The sequence below is a fragment of the Drosophila virilis genome, chromosome 3 (assembly GCF_030788295.1).
Source record: "Drosophila virilis strain 15010-1051.87 chromosome 3, Dvir_AGI_RSII-ME, whole genome shotgun sequence".
Lineage (NCBI taxonomy): Eukaryota > Metazoa > Arthropoda > Insecta > Diptera > Drosophilidae > Drosophila > Drosophila virilis.
The window spans coordinates 2,510,272-2,527,522 of NC_091545.1; the positions used below are offsets into that span (position 1 = coordinate 2,510,272).

Sequence of the window (17,251 nt, forward strand, 5' to 3'; positions counted from 1 at the left end):
ATTATATAAAAAAACCATTTTGATAGATGAGTTCATCTTGGATATGGTTTGCCCTCAAGATTGATTCTGCATCCAAAATCTGTAGACATTTTTTTGCTCATTTGACATTTGCAGGGTAATAAAAAGACGGCATCTTCGTGTTGTTGTTGTTGTTGTTGTTGTTACTTTTCGCAGCAGCCACAACGAATAAACTTGAAAAACGGTTACTAGGTCAGTAACACCGACAGTTAAAGGCTTCGTCCATTTCTGGACCCGTATGCTCTGTGCAGACTAGCCGAGCGCTCTCTTTCTCTCTCTCTCTCTCTCTCTGTCGCCGAGTGCAGCCGCCCTTTTTAGTACACTGAGAGCGGGCAGAGATTTTGTAGCTTTGTCGCCCGGCTGACTGCTGGCCGAGACTTGAGCGACTCGTGGATGCTGCCGATGCTGCCACAGTCAGTAGACAGTCGTGTGCGCGTCGAACAGGACGAAAAACGGCGGATGAAAAGCGCCGAGCTGTGAAAAATCAGAAGCGTGTGCCGAGCAACCGAAGAATAATCGAAAAGCCCTTCGCTGTTTGGCATCAGTCGAAAAACGAGCGATAAGAAATTGTGTGTGCGCTTTGCGTGTTTTTCAACTCAACATTACGTGATAATAAAGAAGCGGCAAACATTTTTGCCCAATTCCAAATACGACAACTTATGCAAATGTGAAACTCGCTTAAAAGTCAATTTGCCCAAAAAAAAAAAAGAAACGAAAAATTAAAGAAAATAAAAGCCGGCTACGATATTTAAATCAGTGTGCCATGTGACTAAAAATAATAACTTTTCAAATAATTGCAAGCGGCAACAAAATAAATATAAATCGAAATAGAGGCTCAATTTGTGTAAGTCTTTGAGCGGCGTCTCCTGCAGCGCACATTGAACGCACATTCCAAAGACTTGATGAGCTGTAATATTACACTCGGAATTTGTGCTCATTATTTTGATTATTCTTTATGTTGTCAGGCAGTTCGTAGCAGTACAGAGAATTCCCGGAAAGCGAACGCCTTCGCTTTGGGGCTATAACGAATAAAACACAATCTAACTGTCGAAGAAATTGCAAAAGATTTTGAATAATTGAACGGCACTTTTCAACAGAAGTCAAACAATAATATCTAGCAAATATATAGGGTATATCAATGTATATGTTACTAAAAAAGAAACTCAGTTTATTTAGGTGAAGCAAACGCCTGCAAAACAACTCATTAATATGCTAATAAGGGGCTTTACATAAGGCTAACATTTGCGCAGTTCGTATTTTTTATACAGAGACAATAACCATATATTTAATATGATATATAGTATGATCATGTAATGTAATATATGATAATTATCTATTGCAAAAGACACCTCCCATTTATACATATAAAACTTTTGATCCATAAAGCTTAAAGGTTTATTGCGGCTATCTTATGTGCTTAGGGTTCATACTAAGGCAGATTTTTGTTTAATTCCACCCGAAAGTGTCAAATATTGGTGGAAAACGAATAAAGGAACGTTTTTTTGTAACAAACGATCCCCTTGAAACTCAAATGTAACTCATGACTGAATGAAAATGCATTTAAGCCAAGTTTCCGACTGGAAAATCTAAGTTAAGAACTTTTTAAGTATCTAAAACAAACTTTGCTAAATGGAAGATTTAACTATTAACTACTTATTAACATTTGTTATTAACTAATATCACTCACTTATAGGATTTACTAAATATCTTATATAAGCCTGACAAATACAAGCTTGACCTTAAGCCACAATAAAAATCCAACTTAAATATATAGAAATTCATTCCTACATCTCTTTATATACCAAAAGAGTCTAGAGAGTGAGCATAGAAATAAATAAGACACCTTTTAAATGCCTGCAAGAGCATTAGATGTTAAGCACGAAGAAGATAATTATTTAGCATGAACATTTTAGTGTGTTTATTTCGCATTTTATATCATTTTTTTTGTATTTTTTTGTTGGGCTTTAAAAGATTTAAAAGGGCAGCTGATGGCTATCGGAGAGCGAGAGAGAGGGAGATAGAGTCGGTGCAGGCGATGGGGGTCAAGACAAAAACAAAGACAAAGGTTCATGCGCCAGCAGCTGCTAAATGTGGCAAGTGGCGAATGAATAGGGGTTAGTATTTTTTTTCTTTTTCTAAAATCTAAAGAGTAAAAAGTAATTAGCAAGTCGCTACAAAATAATTATTTAATTAACAAAAGTGGACGCTGTTTGGGGCAAAGCATGCAGCTTGGCCCCAGTGCACGCCGCTCCACTCTCCTCTCCACCCGATCCCACGCTTGAGCCTCGTCTAGGCTGCTTGGCATTCTTTTGGTCTAAATGTTCATTCATTCGTTTCATTTATCTAACTGGCTGCGAGTGTGTTTTCTGTTTGCCCCTTATAAATAGGCACGTCTGAAACCTTCGTGACGTGCAACTTTGTGCCTCTTATTTAAATTTAATTAAGTGCCCCCGCCGCAACTTCAACTGTGACTGCGACGGCGAGTCGGCATTAGTTTTGCCGTCGTTATAATGAATAAAGTTGCGAGTGCGCCTAAAATGTCTGCAACTGCGGCCTTACTTATGAATATTAAGCGTCTGTTAATCTATTTTCCAAATGCCCCGCCACTTTTTGCTGATGAGCTGGCCAATTTAAGGACACTCGCTGCCATTTGCCGCAGGCACACTCCAAGCGAAAAAGAGTTCGCTTAAATATTTGACTAATGATTAAATGGATCTTAATTACGCGTAGGTTTTATGAGACTCTTTGCCAAAGTTTACGATTATTTAGCCATTATAACTATACCCTAATTATATTCAATGCTGACAAAAATCTATAAAAATCTACGCAGAGTTAATAAATTTGTGGAACTTTGTGCGTTGGAGTTAAGCAGAAGTAGTTAGTCATGATTTGTGTTTGCTATATATATATATATATATATATATATATATATTCCTGATCAATATCAAAAGCAGAGGATGTTTATGTATAGACAGATGTATGGCTATTCGACTGAACTGCCGAAGATTAAATACCCTAGACTTGCATATCGAGATAAGTTATGATTATATATATAAAACAAGCCAAGTCTCAACAAGATCGCGCTACATTATATTTATTTATAAATCTATATTAAGTCTTTATTGTTTAGTAACTATTTGTATGCCAAAACATTCTCTTCTCTTTTCTCACATATCTGCAAAAGGCCAGGGCATTAAATCTGCGACTGGCCGAAAATATCTTGAACTTTCTCGTTCAGTTTGTTAACAAAGACATTTATCATTTCTGTCCAGAGCTCAAAAATCTTTCAAATAATTATTTATTATGGTTTTTTGTTATACTTAAAACTTATTTATCAGACGCTGTGTACATCAAATATCAGCTAAGCTCAGCTGTTAAAGCAAATTGTATATAGATAAACATTCGAAAGCTCTCCCAACTAGTTAAAGCTTACTTGCAGCTATTTTGTTGTTTACCACAATTTGATGATACCCTTTCCAACAATTTCGTCTGTGCGTAGAGCATGAAAAAGGGGCCTTTATTAAAAACCCTTCTTTTTGAAATGTGGCCGAAATAAGCGGCTTAAAAAAAAACAACAATTTTACCAATATTTTAGAGCAAGACAAAAACTAAAAAAAAAAAAAAAAACAAGCCAAGTGTGGGCAAGAAAAAAAGTTTTTGGTCAAACGCAAAACTAGTTCAATTCCAAATAAATGTGAGCGAATCGAGCGCATAAAAAGCTGAGCCGAACACTCGGTTAGCCAGATCTATATTTTAAATAATTAAAACGCAAAACAAAAAGCTGAAGCAAGACAAAAGACATTTAAAATAAGCGCAAAATCGGCACAAAAACACGCAGCGAACCGTGAGGGTAACAGAGTGAGGGGGGGTGTTGCCAAGGGGCGGGGTGTTAAACAGGACACAAGGCAACAATATGGCTACGAGTTGACACACTAACAATCAGTGCAACAACAACAAGAACAAGAACAACAACAAAACATAAACAACAATAGCAATAAGCGCTGAGAGCTGGAAACTGGGCGCAGCTTCCCACCTAAGCGCAGCCCACCTGAGCGCTGACAGACACGAGGCAGGGGACTGACGGAGGCTTGCCAGTTAGCCAGAGCTGAGGCGGCGGCAGCGGGATTGACACAGGCTTGCCAGATAGGCGAATGTGTGTACATATTTACATACAGTTCACTGAGCATACAGACACACACAGACACATTGGCGCGGACAAACCTGGACAGCGGCATGTTTAGAGACTGGGCAGGTGTGTGCGGCGTGGCGGGGGGTTGCCTCATAAATGTGAACATCAGAGGAAAGTGAAATGGACAGAAGAAGAAGCAGCAGAAGCAGAAGCAGAAGCTTGTTGCCAAAGTTGGCTTTACAATGGGCAACAGAGGGTGCCAAAGACACGTGCAACTCGGCGCGTGAATGCGAAATGCTGCCCGCCAGAGTGTAACCTGTCTGTCTGTGTGCACGTTTGTGTGTGCGTGTGTGTGGGTTGTGTTTGTCGACGGCTCGCATAGAAAACATTCAAATTAAGCAGCTTAAAATGTATGCCAAAGCCAGGCAATCAAACTAAGCAGCATTAAGTTGAGTAAATGTAAGCAAAACAAGCAGCAAAAAGAATCGATATTTGGGTGAAAAAATTGTAAAATATTAAAGTTAACTAGAGAAATTTCAAACCAAAACTTAAACTCCACAGGCGGCATATATAATTTACTTAATATGCCAGGTTTTTTATGTCGCCAGCATTTCCAAGCTCTCAGTTAGTATATAGATAGTTGATTTTCTTAAAATTTGATCATCATCATTTCTTAGCACAGACAATTTCTCTTTATTCTACTTAAAATATATACTTTCTTTTCAATTACATTAAGAACATTTCCGAACTGAAATTTCGAAGAATAAAATGTATATTTATTGTATAGTGTTATCTAAAATAAAGTATAAGCATTTCATTAGCTCTGACTAAGAGTTAAATATAGATATTTATATATTGAATGGGATTTGACTAAAAGCTGACTAGGAAATATTTTAAGGTTCGAGATCTTCGAGACAGTTAACTAAATTTATTCATAAATTTTATAAGGTTTTCTTTAAATTTAGCTTCAACGTAAAATTTGCAATTCGATCGTTGCAAGGTTAACCGATAAATTAATGTCTGCTGCTACTTCAAATGAAAGCTACTTCGAGGAATTTTAGATCAACTTAATTTTTACATATATTATCTTACTTAACCAAAATGCCATCATTGGAGAATTAATAGAATCGATTGTATTTGATTTTTACAGCTAAAATTAACATAAATGTCAATATTGTTATTAAATGGGACACTAAAACTACATCGATCAATTTCAAGCTGCCGGCAAAGTGAAAACAAATAATGCAAATGCACAACAAGTGAAGGCAGCAAAATGCACAAAATGCCGTCAACGGCAGGCAAAAACAACAGCAACAAATAATTCAAGCTAAACAACACTGAAAACAACAACAACGGCAACAAAATGCACATTAACAAATACAACAATAACAGAAATATGAGCAAGAGTAGCTGCAAAATGCGCTGCGGCCTAAAGCCGAGCTGCCTTTGGCCATGTTTTGCCATGTTCTTGTGGCTAATATGCAGTCAGGCCAATGGGCAGCCATCGTTAACGGAGAAAATACCTTTAGGTAAGTAGAAACTTTCGAGCCAATTGGTAATCGATGGGCACAAAAAAACACCGGCCAGCTGCTGCCTGTTGCAGTTACAGTCGCTGCCAGTCGGCCCGTTCTTGAGGCATTTCGTAAACTGAAACCGGCACGCTTATTAACTTGCACAAAATGTGCTCCAAATTGGCCAAGACAAGGCTATAACAACAACAAGAAAATAAGAAAAAATAACAACAAGCAAAAGAAGCCTGCCAAGTTTTTCCACGTGCCCCAACCTCTTCAGCTCAAATAAAATTCAAGCGCAAAAGCAATTACAAAGTTTAAAGTGCCTTTGCTTTTCAACCTAATTGACAATTTCACAGTGGCAGTCAGCAGCGGCAACGACTTAACTCTGTTTCATTCACCCTCTCCTCCCCTCTCTCTCTCTCTTACTGCACGCCGCTCATCAACAGGTGCCATCTTCGAGCAGGGCACCGATGAGGTTCAATCAGCCTTTAAGTATGCAATGCTCAATCACAATCTGAATGTCTCGACGCGCCGCTTTGAGCTGCAGGCCTATGTGGATGTCATCAATACGGCGGATGCATTCAAATTGTCCAGACTAAGTAAGTATTAAACGTTCAATTAATACCCTGTTAATGGTACTTAGCATAATATTAATATTATTATATAATTTGTGGCATACAAATCGCACGTATGTCATTTAATGTATATAGAGACTTTATTGATTGGGTAATTGATGATTGAATTAGCAGGCGGCTGGTCGCCGGTTCAAAGTTAGTATGAATTTTCAAATGGGCCTTATAATATTCATCAATGTATATAAAAGAGCTGGCACTGACTTACTAATTGGTGATCGAACTAGCAAGTGGATGGTCGCTGGTTCAAATTCCAAATTTTTAAATTTATATTATGTTATTTACATTATTTTGTAATTTCTGACATTCAAAGTGGACGTCATTCAATCTATGTGATAGAATTAGCAAACGAAAAGACGCTGGTTCAAATTCAAATTTAATTGTTAAAATTTTAAGTGCAAATAGTTCTTGGCCTGCTAACATTATATTATTTTGCCATTTGTGACAACTTAAGTTGTCATATATCAATCAATACATATAAAAGACTGAATGATTGGGCATAGAACTAAGAAGCGGCAAGTCGCTGGTTCAAATTTTGTAGATATTTTCATTTTCTAAGTGTCTATTTAATTTTAAATTATTTGTTTAAACGAAAATATCAAAAATAATGATAATAATGATGATAGTTAAAAAACTATTAAATAATTCTTTTTTTTTTTCGGCGAAACGTAGAAGGAAATATATTTTATTTAAAAAAAATATGTTTATTAATAAACTAAACGATGGGTAATTTTGGCTAGACTAATTACTTGAACAAGCATTCTTGTTACTCTTTGAACATTTCCAAACTGTTTTTCTAGATGAAGAACTAAAATAAACTATCTCCAAAAACACAGCTTTATCTCCATAATTCCACAATTTAATTCCAAACAAGTCAAAATGTACGTATTTATAGAATGAAGCAACTACAGACTGACACTCGACTGTTATTGCTTATGAGAAATATAAATATACTAAAACACACTTTTCACACAATTTATTTTTGCTGTGGGGCATTAAAAAAAAAAAGAAAATAATAGTAAAAAAAGGCAACCACACACAATATGAGAATTAAAATGTGTGCACATTAAAATGTTGAGTGAAACTAGTTGAAAAAGCAAATAAAATCTCATCAGCGAGTAATTTTGTGCACAGTTTTAAATGTTGGCTAACCATAAAATTTGCAACTTTCTTTTTTTTTTTTGTTGTTTTTCATATATATACTCATTTGCACAGTTTGTAATCAGTTCTCACGGGGCGTTTATGCCATGCTGGGCGCGGTGTCGCCCGACTCGTTTGATACGCTGCACTCCTACTCGAATACGTTTCAGATGCCCTTCGTGACGCCCTGGTTTCCGGAGAAGGTGAGTGCCGTTTACGTTCTAATAAATATTAAAGGGCAGCCAGCCGGTTGCCTATTTAAATATGAAATATTAATCATACGCAACGTTGACTATTCGACAAAATCTAAATTGGCTGGTGTAACCTTGAAAATGCATAAGTTAAACTTTCAACGTTACCCAAAATGTGGCAAAATCACAATTTATGCGCCGGCATCCAAATCATTATAAATACACGACTCAGTTTCTGTTGAGATTCTACAGCAATAATGATGTTCTATGGCGTTGCGTGTGCGTGTGCTCTTTAAAAATTTATAACACACTTTTGTCCTCCGTTTTGGAAGTAAGGCTTGGCTCTATAAATCAAGCAGGCAAATGCCCAAAACGAGCCGAAAAAACAATGGGCCCAAAGCCCAGCAGCAGCAATGAGGACTACACTCAATAATGATTCATGTTTACTAACTTGTTATATTCCCTCTCACTCACACTCACACACATTCACACTCTGTCTCGTTTATACTATATGAGCTGTGTTTTCCATAATTTGCGCGTTTTAGGTGCTTACGCCATCGTCTGGCTTCCTCGACTTTGCCCTCAGCATGCGCCCGGATTACCATCAGGCCATCATTGATACAATACAATTTTATGGTTGGCGCAAAATAATTTATCTCTACGATTCCCACGACGGTGAGTACATACATTATATACACATATACATATATATATATATACCTTTGCATTTGCCTACACTCAAAGAAAAACGCATAATGTTAGTACGAAGCTTACACTGTGCTCTAAGCTTAGTGTTCGACAAGTCGGACAATGCGAATTGGACTCAGATTTTCGATGCATCTTCTTTTAGCCATAGTATTCATATAAAACGGGCAACGCCGCGTAATTTCTTCGGGTAGTTAACTAAAGATTATGCATGCTTGAAATAAGCATGAAACGTATTTAAAGAAGGGGATTTCTAAGTATTTCCTATAGCCTATTGTATTTAAGTCTTGCCCCCGGAAATTTGGGTATTTATATTTCTGAATTAAACGAGTTCTGAGTTTAAGAGAATATGAACTTAATTCGAGCACACAATCCTTTTTTTCTCCGAGTGCGTACATACTTAATATAGTGTAAGATTGAGCACGGAATTCCGCGCCCAGTTCCGGCTGTGCCCAGGAGAGTCAATAATCTGCCATTGCCTGAAAAATTCATATTATACGCGAGATGGGTTTTATGTAAGGTTACAACAGATACTCCCCTCTCCCTCCCTCACTCCCTCCCTCCTCTCTGCTGTTGAGTCAATTTGCTTTGTTATAAGTTTTTGCGAGGATTTTCCATTTAGCCGCTTTATAAATAAAACTTAATGACACAGCCGTCTGCGCTGACAGACAATTGGCTTATATGACGGGACGAGTCGAGATTCACACAGACACACACACAACACACACACACAGACACAGAGAGAAGGGCCTTTGCAGAGTGTCAGTCAGGCAGGCCAGACGGTTGGATCAGGCAATGCCTGGTCAACTGGCGGACGTCTGTATTATTATTATTAATGAATGCCACGTGAAAATCTCTTCTCTTTTTTTTATGATTCTCGCGCAACAGCACTCAATCAATTTAACCACAGCGAGTGTTAACGTTGAGTGTGTGAGTGAATGGCTGTGTGTGTGTGTGTGTGTGGGTGTGCGGGATTTGTGTGCTTTGAGGCGTTTTGTTGTTGTTTGACTAGGCTATGGAAATATATGGCACTCAATCAATTTCAAGCATAGCACAAATAATAATATTTCGCACAGGTGTGAGAGCTGAATATTCATTTGAGATGGGACACACACACACACACACACTCACTTGGGTCTTTGTGTTTAGCCAAACTTGAGATTTCAATTGTGTGCCAAGTAAATATTTGCGTATTAAAATACTTGATAGAATAATAGCAAAGATCAATAATAAATAAATCAAGCGAAATCATTTTTCGTATTTTCTATGAAAAACCCAAAAAAAATGAAGCAAGAGCTTAGAAGTCTAGAGTTTGCCTTTCGATTAAATATGTATGTTTAATTTAATTTTATATTTATATTTGTAATTATTTTTAAATTAATTAATTTTCGTAAATAATCGAAAACAAGAAATTGAATAAATTATTAAATAAATTTTCAGCTGCAAAATTGAAAATGGTTTTTGTTCTTGTACCTAATTTCAATTATGGTAAATTAATTCTATTTGTAATTGAAAGTATTTAAAATGATTAAAGGAATTAAATTCTATTTGTAATCCAAAATATTCTATATTATGTAAATTGTAGTAAAGGGCAAAATTTAATGCTAAGGATCATTTAATATTAATTATATATTGGCACAATTCCACAATTGTGGAATTCTACAAGTCAGGGCTTCCCCTTTAATGAAACGTTTTTCCTAAGGAGCAGAGGGTAGAGGGTATTATAATTTTGTCATGAAATGTGTAATGCATGGAAGGGGAATGCCCGCTTCCATAAAGTAAATGTTTGCTGTTTTTCTTAGTATCGATCAGTACTTTCTGATATCTCTCTCTCACTCTTCTCTCTCGCCAAGCGACTGAATGAGAGAAGAAAATATAGTGACAAGCATTTTCACAATGATGAAATATTTACAATCAAGGAGAAGCAGGACATAGCGTAATACTGTGAGGTATTCGAATGCTTCGCCTCGTAAGATAGGGTGTAAATCTTAGCAGGAGTCTCTCACTGATGGCGTCAGCCGGAAGCCTGGCAGCTGCGTTTGGAGCATATATATATATTCCCGATTGGCATCAACAGCCGAGCTGATAAGCCGATGGAGTATCAAACTCCTCGCAAAGCAATTTCATTTTCAACAGAAAATTTATTACAACTTTGTCATTTACATTAAAAATCGAATGCATGTCTGCAGCAAGTCTGTAGCCAACGCGAATTTCGAAAAATAAATCTCGTTTCCTCTTGCCGAGTGCCATGCGTAAATCTAAATTTCAAATATTGACCCTAATATCTTGGCCATTTAAAAACTAAGTCAAAATACAGATTTCGTTTGTTTGGCCACGCCTTTCGTTTTTTTTTTTTTTTTGTGTTTTGTTTTACTTCACAATAATTGTAGCTCTTCAGTTTATGGCCATGTTTACACAGCCGGCGTGTGAGTATCTCGAAGGATGCTTTTTTTTCTCGGAGAGTGGGGGAGTGGGGGGGATATTGGATATACACATCGGCTGCTTGGCACGTAACGCAACGCAAGTTAACGGCTTTTGTTTTGGCTAGCTGCTTGGCTCTTTGGCTCGCATGTGGCATGTGGCGCTGGCAACTGTTTATACCAAATGTATTCTTGTTGTTATTCTCCCTCCCTCCTCTTCTTCTTCTTCTTCTGGCTTTGTGTTTATTTGTGCCACGCAAAACGAGTTTATTACACAGAAATTGGAGAAACATTTTACGCCCAGAACCCTGACCCCAGCCAAAAACTATTTATGGCCATTGGCAGCGCTAAAGCAATCACCACAACAACAACAACAACCACAGCAAGAAAAAAAAACTACAACAACAACAAATTCTAATGGCCACTCTATGGAAAAGGCTCACCCACAATATTTTCTATATACGTATATATTTCTTTTGGAAGGCATCGCGCCCTAATTCATGCGTATAGGCCCGCCAGCTTATGGGTTTATTGTCGCTTCCATTTATGACTTGCGACTTGCGAAATTGGCGTACACCCATTTTAATTTTGGCCATAAGTTGATGGCTTTTTGTATTGCAAGTAGGATGTGTGCCTGCAGCAACTTAGGCCGCAACGATATATTCCCGAGTCGCATTTACAAAGATTGTTTTTCCTATTCTTCGGTTTTTCCCATTTGGGGCTAGCAACATTTTAATTTGCCGCTTTCGAGCTTTCATAACTTTGTGTTAATTTTCAAACAACATATATTTAACAGACAGAAGGAAGCATCTCCGATTCCTAAAAGCATATATATAATCTTTTGAGCAAATCTTGTAGGTTTAAAGAACTGAAGTGTCCAGATACAGATCAAGCATCTTTTATTTGATGGCTAGTTAGTCTAAGTAGAAGAATGATCAGGGTATACTCTAGTCGGTCACTATCGGCTAGCAGAATTTTGGCTTTTAATATTACACTCAAGGAACTTTAAGATTCTTAGATAGCTTTAATCTTATTTTATCACAAGATTTTTTACCGAATTTTTTCAATTAAGTCTATCTGACAACAAAGACTTTGACAAGATTTTTGTAACATTTGTTCGAATGTTCTACCCATAGGTATATATATTTATTTACTATAAAAATAAGACATTTCAGCTTCTGAAATTTGAATACGAGAAATGCCTAAAAACACGATTCGAATAGCCAAGTTAAAGATACTTTCGGCTGCTGATTTGGTATTAAAAGCGTACAATCAAGAGTCTGCAATGAAAGTAAATGTCTCACTTATTTTTTAGCACAGTGCCAGGCACACACACACACACACTGTCTCATTATATATGCATGTGTGCATATATATATATAGTGATATACGAAAGAATCTCATGTTTCCTGAGCACCCAGGCAGCAGCAGCAGAGGCAGCAGCAGGAGGGTATTAAAAGAATGAGTCCTGTCAGGACCAAGGCGCATTGTTGTTGCTCTCACACGAAAATTTATTACGCAGGACACTCTGTGGCAAATGGGGGAGGAAAGGGGAGAGGCATTTGCATTTGTCGCCTGGTTAGGAAAATTGCCAGCTCATCGGGCAGTCGGATAATGAGTTTTTCCATTCCATGTGCCTGTGCTGGTTCTCTGCTTTCGCCCGGAGACTTGGCTAAATATTTTATTAAACATCCGAGGAACAACAGGTAACAAATCCTTGAACCGGGCAGAGCTAATCAATGTGGCGAGTGTTTTGTGGATTTATGCAAATGGTTTTATTTATAGATTGATTGTCAATGATTGGCTTTGATTGTCTTTGAATATTAGAAAAGGCCGAAAACCAAATGTAAACAATTCCATGTGTGTTTTTTAAGCAGAGTGGGCATGCCACACTTTAACAGTTGGCGAAATTGATTATTAATTTTAATGACAATTCGTATAAATTATACAACAAATTGTTGGCTCATTTTTGTTTAGCAATTTTTTACTGGGTATAAAGACTAGTCGAGCATGCTCGAGCTTAACATGCCCTGCGCATTTTTGTACATAAAAATCTGGCACAAATCTGATTGTAGGTGCCATCATGAATAACAATAAGCTAATGCGTATGCATTCGGGTTTTCAGACTAGAAATCATATAATAATCAAATCACAAATTTGCATAGACTGCGTCCGGGAGGGCTTCGATCTAGCGCTTGGGGCCGGGCTTGAAACTGTTTTGCCATTAATTTAACCATAATGGGTTTTTACAGCGATTTCACTTTCATGTTATTTGATACTTTTGATGCCGCCTGCTGCCAGAGCCATTGAAAACATATGCGCATAAGGCAAATCCTTTTCAGCCTGTCCGTATCACTTGCCACGCCCACTCTCGCCGCCTCCGCTCTCCCACACTCTTTCAAAGTAATTAAACCAACAAAGTTTCTGATAACACAACAAGAATAACAACAGCAACAGCAACAGCAGCAAACAAGTGAAGGCCATAACAAGCAGCTAAGTTACAAAGTGGTTGGGGCTCCGCTTTAAGAGTTAAACATCTAAGATTTTCTTTAAGGATAGTTGTGCTTTTCAAATATTTATAAGCAAATGATTTAAAGAGATAAGTTTCTGGCAAGTAAGAAGGGTTGCCATAGAAGAGTTTATTAAAAAAACAAAAAATCGTAGCTTACCTTTGACATGAGCTGGGGCTTGGGTTAAACACATTTCACTTTCACATTTATATTCTAAAAATAAAAATTAATAAATGTTATCGAAAGAAAGTTTTAGGTTTCATAAGAGTTGTAGAAAGTAGAAGTAGAAATATTTAAGGATATTTTTTTTTTTTTAATTTAGATAAGCAAATAAAATTAATCGTCGAATTAACAAGTGAAGTTGCCGGTTCAAAGTTAAAATTTTAAATTTCAGCACCAAGTTTAGGAAATGAACCCCACATAATATTAAATAAATATATAAAGTACACTAAGGCGCGCTTTTAGAAAAGTCGAGTCTTAGCGTCGAACTACCAAGAGTAAAGTTGCCGGTTCAATAAGAACTTTAATTTTAAATTATAATAAATTAAATTCTAATAATAATAAATAATTCTTGTCTTTAGAATTGTTTTTGTTCTTTTGTCAATAAAAATGCGGTCAAATGTATTCTCCACGTTACACCAATAAGCGTGAGGTTGCTGGTTCAAACCCGAAAAATGTATAAATTTTCATAATTTATTTAGTATCTTTTGATTTGGGGTTTTCTGCTAAAATGCTGTCGAATAAAATACGTCGAACTAACAAGCGTAAGGTCTCTGGTTGAAATCCAATACATTCTTATTTCCAATTTTATATTTATTTATTTTATCTTTTGAATATCTTGATTTGTCAATCAAAATGCTCTCAAAAATCGCCCTCTCGTAAATGCGTGGACGTGTTTTGGCAAATTCAGGGGCTTTGTATATGCCTGAATTGTGCTCTACAACATTTCCGCGCACAGTTCACGTGAGCCAGGCAACGCCGGGCAACGTCAGCTAGTAGTAAAACTTGCTTATAATAATTCCATTATCTTTCTCATTTGTTAAGGCATAAAATATGTAAGCAAATGTTTTACTTGTTACTGTGTGATGTCTTATGTGCGCCATGGAACCAAACTGTGTCTGTGGCTGCTTTTGTGTGTGTTTTATGCCTAAGTGTGTGTGTGTGTGCGAGTGTGTGAATGTCACTACCGATGGGAGGAAAACTTCATTTCCGCAAAACTAACTTTTGTTTAACATAACAAATTGTCTTGTTTACTTTTCGCATGTGAGTGAAAATAGAGAAGTTTTAGCCCGAGCAGCAAATAAACAAGCTGCACGTCGTCGTTGGAAGGAGGCGTCAGGATATGGCAGCTGTTCACAATTTGCATGGCAAGCCACAATCCAAAAACGAGATACTCGAAGATAGACTAGAGATACTGCAAAAATAAGTCTATCTGAATGGCTTTTAAAAATTCAATTTCAATGAATTTGCTATGGCGAAATTGTGCTTGAAAAATAATTGAATTTGGCTCAGAATGGCCACAAAAAAAAGTTATATATATAAATATAATTGTAAATTAAATTTGCAACATAAACAACAAAAAAAGTGGGGGAAAAAATGGAACAATGCGACAGGCCCAAAGTAAAACAATAAACACAAAACGGAAATAAGCCACATACACACGAGCTTAAAGACAAAAGACATGAAAAACGATTCGTAACAATAAAAAATTGTCAAATGTAAGAAGGAAGCTTCGACTAACGAAGTTTAAATACCCTGGCGGATAGATAAAAGTCTGTCAAGAGGAGCACGAGTTGAGCCAATGTCTGCTTCTGAATTTCCGCAAGAGTGAAGTCACTGGTTCAAGTCCAGCAGCTATTTTGGGTTTACAACAATAGTTCAAATAGCATTTAAATGAGCCCAAGGGCAGTCACAATTTTGAGGTAGTTCGTGCAAGAGTCAAACTCAAGAGTAAAGTCGCTGGTTCAACTCAAGCAGAAACTTTATGTTAAGAACAAAAACAAAAAAAAAGTACTTAAATAAGATTTAAAAAGGAGGTGCACGAGTTGAACCAATGCCTGCTCCAAAGTTTTCTCAAGAGTAAAGTCACTGGTTCAAATTCGGCAGAAAGTTTATTTCCAAATATGATGTAAATGAGTCTGAAGAAGTCTATTAAAGTAACAAACTCTGGTAGTTCGTTGTACGTTGTTTACTTTCTTAAAGAGTGAAGGCGCTGGTTCAAATCAAGCAGCCACATTTTGTTGACAATAACAATTGAAATATTTGTCTCGCTTTAAGGGCATTATAAAATATTTCAATATTATTTTATTCAACCAAAAAATATCACAAAACAACTAGTTTAAGCTTTTCTATGGAATTTTAAGCATTTCCCACTCGACTTAGCAGTTGAAATTGATAAATACTAAAATAAAAATATATGTATATATAAGATTCATCTTCTGTTGCGCTTTGTGACAAAATTAGAATACTCTCTAGAAGTGAAACAATGCGAGCGAAGAATAAAATATAAAAAAAAAAAACGAAATCAAGACAGAAGCCAATTCCGAGCCATCAATTTGGAGACACACACACACACACACGCACACACATTTAATGTGCGGTGGCCGAGAAGGGGCAGGGGCAGGGAAGGGGCTGTCGCAAATGTTTTCATATCAAAAATGAAATAAAACAAAAGCCCAAGTCGCAGCACAGAACGCTACTCAATTACACTCTCAATATTCGCACACACACACACACACCCAACACACACGCACATGCTCCAAATCCAAACGACAAATCTCAAATCGAAAAACACAAAAACCCAAAACTCAAATCCAAACGCAAGCCAAGCGTGAGGACTATAGAAATACTGTAACAGGCGCCGGGGAATGAGGTTTAGCGGGAACGTAAAGGGAGAGGGGTAGGTGGGGAGCGGGACGATTGAGTTTGGAGTGGGTATAGATAGAAGTTCCGGAGGGGCTGTGGACTGAAGGGGAAGGGAAGGGGGAGAGGAGGAGGAGGTGGATGAGCAACAGCAAATGAAATTGTATAAAAGGCAAAGCACAAAATTTATTGCACTAGTACAGCGTAAAAAATTGGTTCTACTGCTGAAGTAGGAGCCAATTGGTGGATGTCAACGACTGGCAGATACCCTGTAATCTAGTGTATTTTTATGCAAGCATGAATTTGAGTGACTTTTGTGCGTATGTATATGAATATGCTTTTGCATATATTTAGATATCTTTTCATTTAATTAAGCAAACAAATCAGTTGCTCGACTTTCAGATACCCTGTGGTCAGGCTTAAAATATTTCACACCGCCTAAGCACATGTCTAATGGGTTGTATCTGTCTGTAGATATTAACATTTTTTAAGATATACGATTTTATAAATTATGCACGACTGTCAGATACCCTGTTAGATATTTTCTTCCTTATTTGTACTAAAATGTACTCAAATACAGCCCTCTGTAAGGCTGAGCACGAAGTTTAGGGATCGAGTCGAGTTGTAAGTCGATGCCACCTCGTTGCATTTGTTGCATACAGGGTATTCTGTAATGCTTCATCCTGACATTGGCAGCGGATATAGTGTAAATCAAAACAACAACAAATTGGATATGTATGAAGTGCTGCTTTAGCCGTGAGCATCAGCAGCAATGGCCGTGTTAGCCGTAGTCAGGGAGCTGGCGAATGCGAAATCCAAGCCAAATCCCATTTTAGCCGCAAACATAAATTGAAGGCGTATTCAAGCTGCAGCCGAGACAGGGGAGAGAGGGAGCGGATACTTTTTGTGCTGTTGCGTAGCTGTCATACAAATCATCTCGGGGGCTGTACGAACGACTCCGGACTCTGGCCGGACTTTTTGAAGCCGCCGGCCGTATGGCATCTGCGTATCTGTTTAAGTGCGAATGAATGCTGCATGCAACTGCAGTTAGTTGCCGAGAGATAGAGAAAGAGAAAGGGAGAGATAACTCAATAAGCACCAAATGCAAATTGCGCTTGCAATGAAATCTC

The 17,251-nt window shown here is 37.3% G+C and overlaps 1 protein-coding gene across 1 annotated transcript in view; it reads left to right on the forward strand.

The window, feature by feature from the left end:
• Positions 1-429: 429 nt before the first annotated feature.
• The window catches only part of GluRIB (Glutamate receptor IB), a 164,325-nt gene continuing 147,503 nt past the window's right edge, over positions 430-17,251 (forward strand). Inside the window, exons 1-5 of the mRNA XM_002046125.4 lie at positions 430-862; positions 5,298-5,676; positions 6,108-6,260; positions 7,509-7,636; positions 8,170-8,299. Of these exons, the coding sequence (XP_002046161.3) occupies positions 5,511-5,676; positions 6,108-6,260; positions 7,509-7,636; positions 8,170-8,299 (577 nt within the window). The 5' untranslated portion in view covers positions 430-862; positions 5,298-5,510. The remainder of the gene's footprint in view (positions 863-5,297; positions 5,677-6,107; positions 6,261-7,508; positions 7,637-8,169; positions 8,300-17,251) is intronic.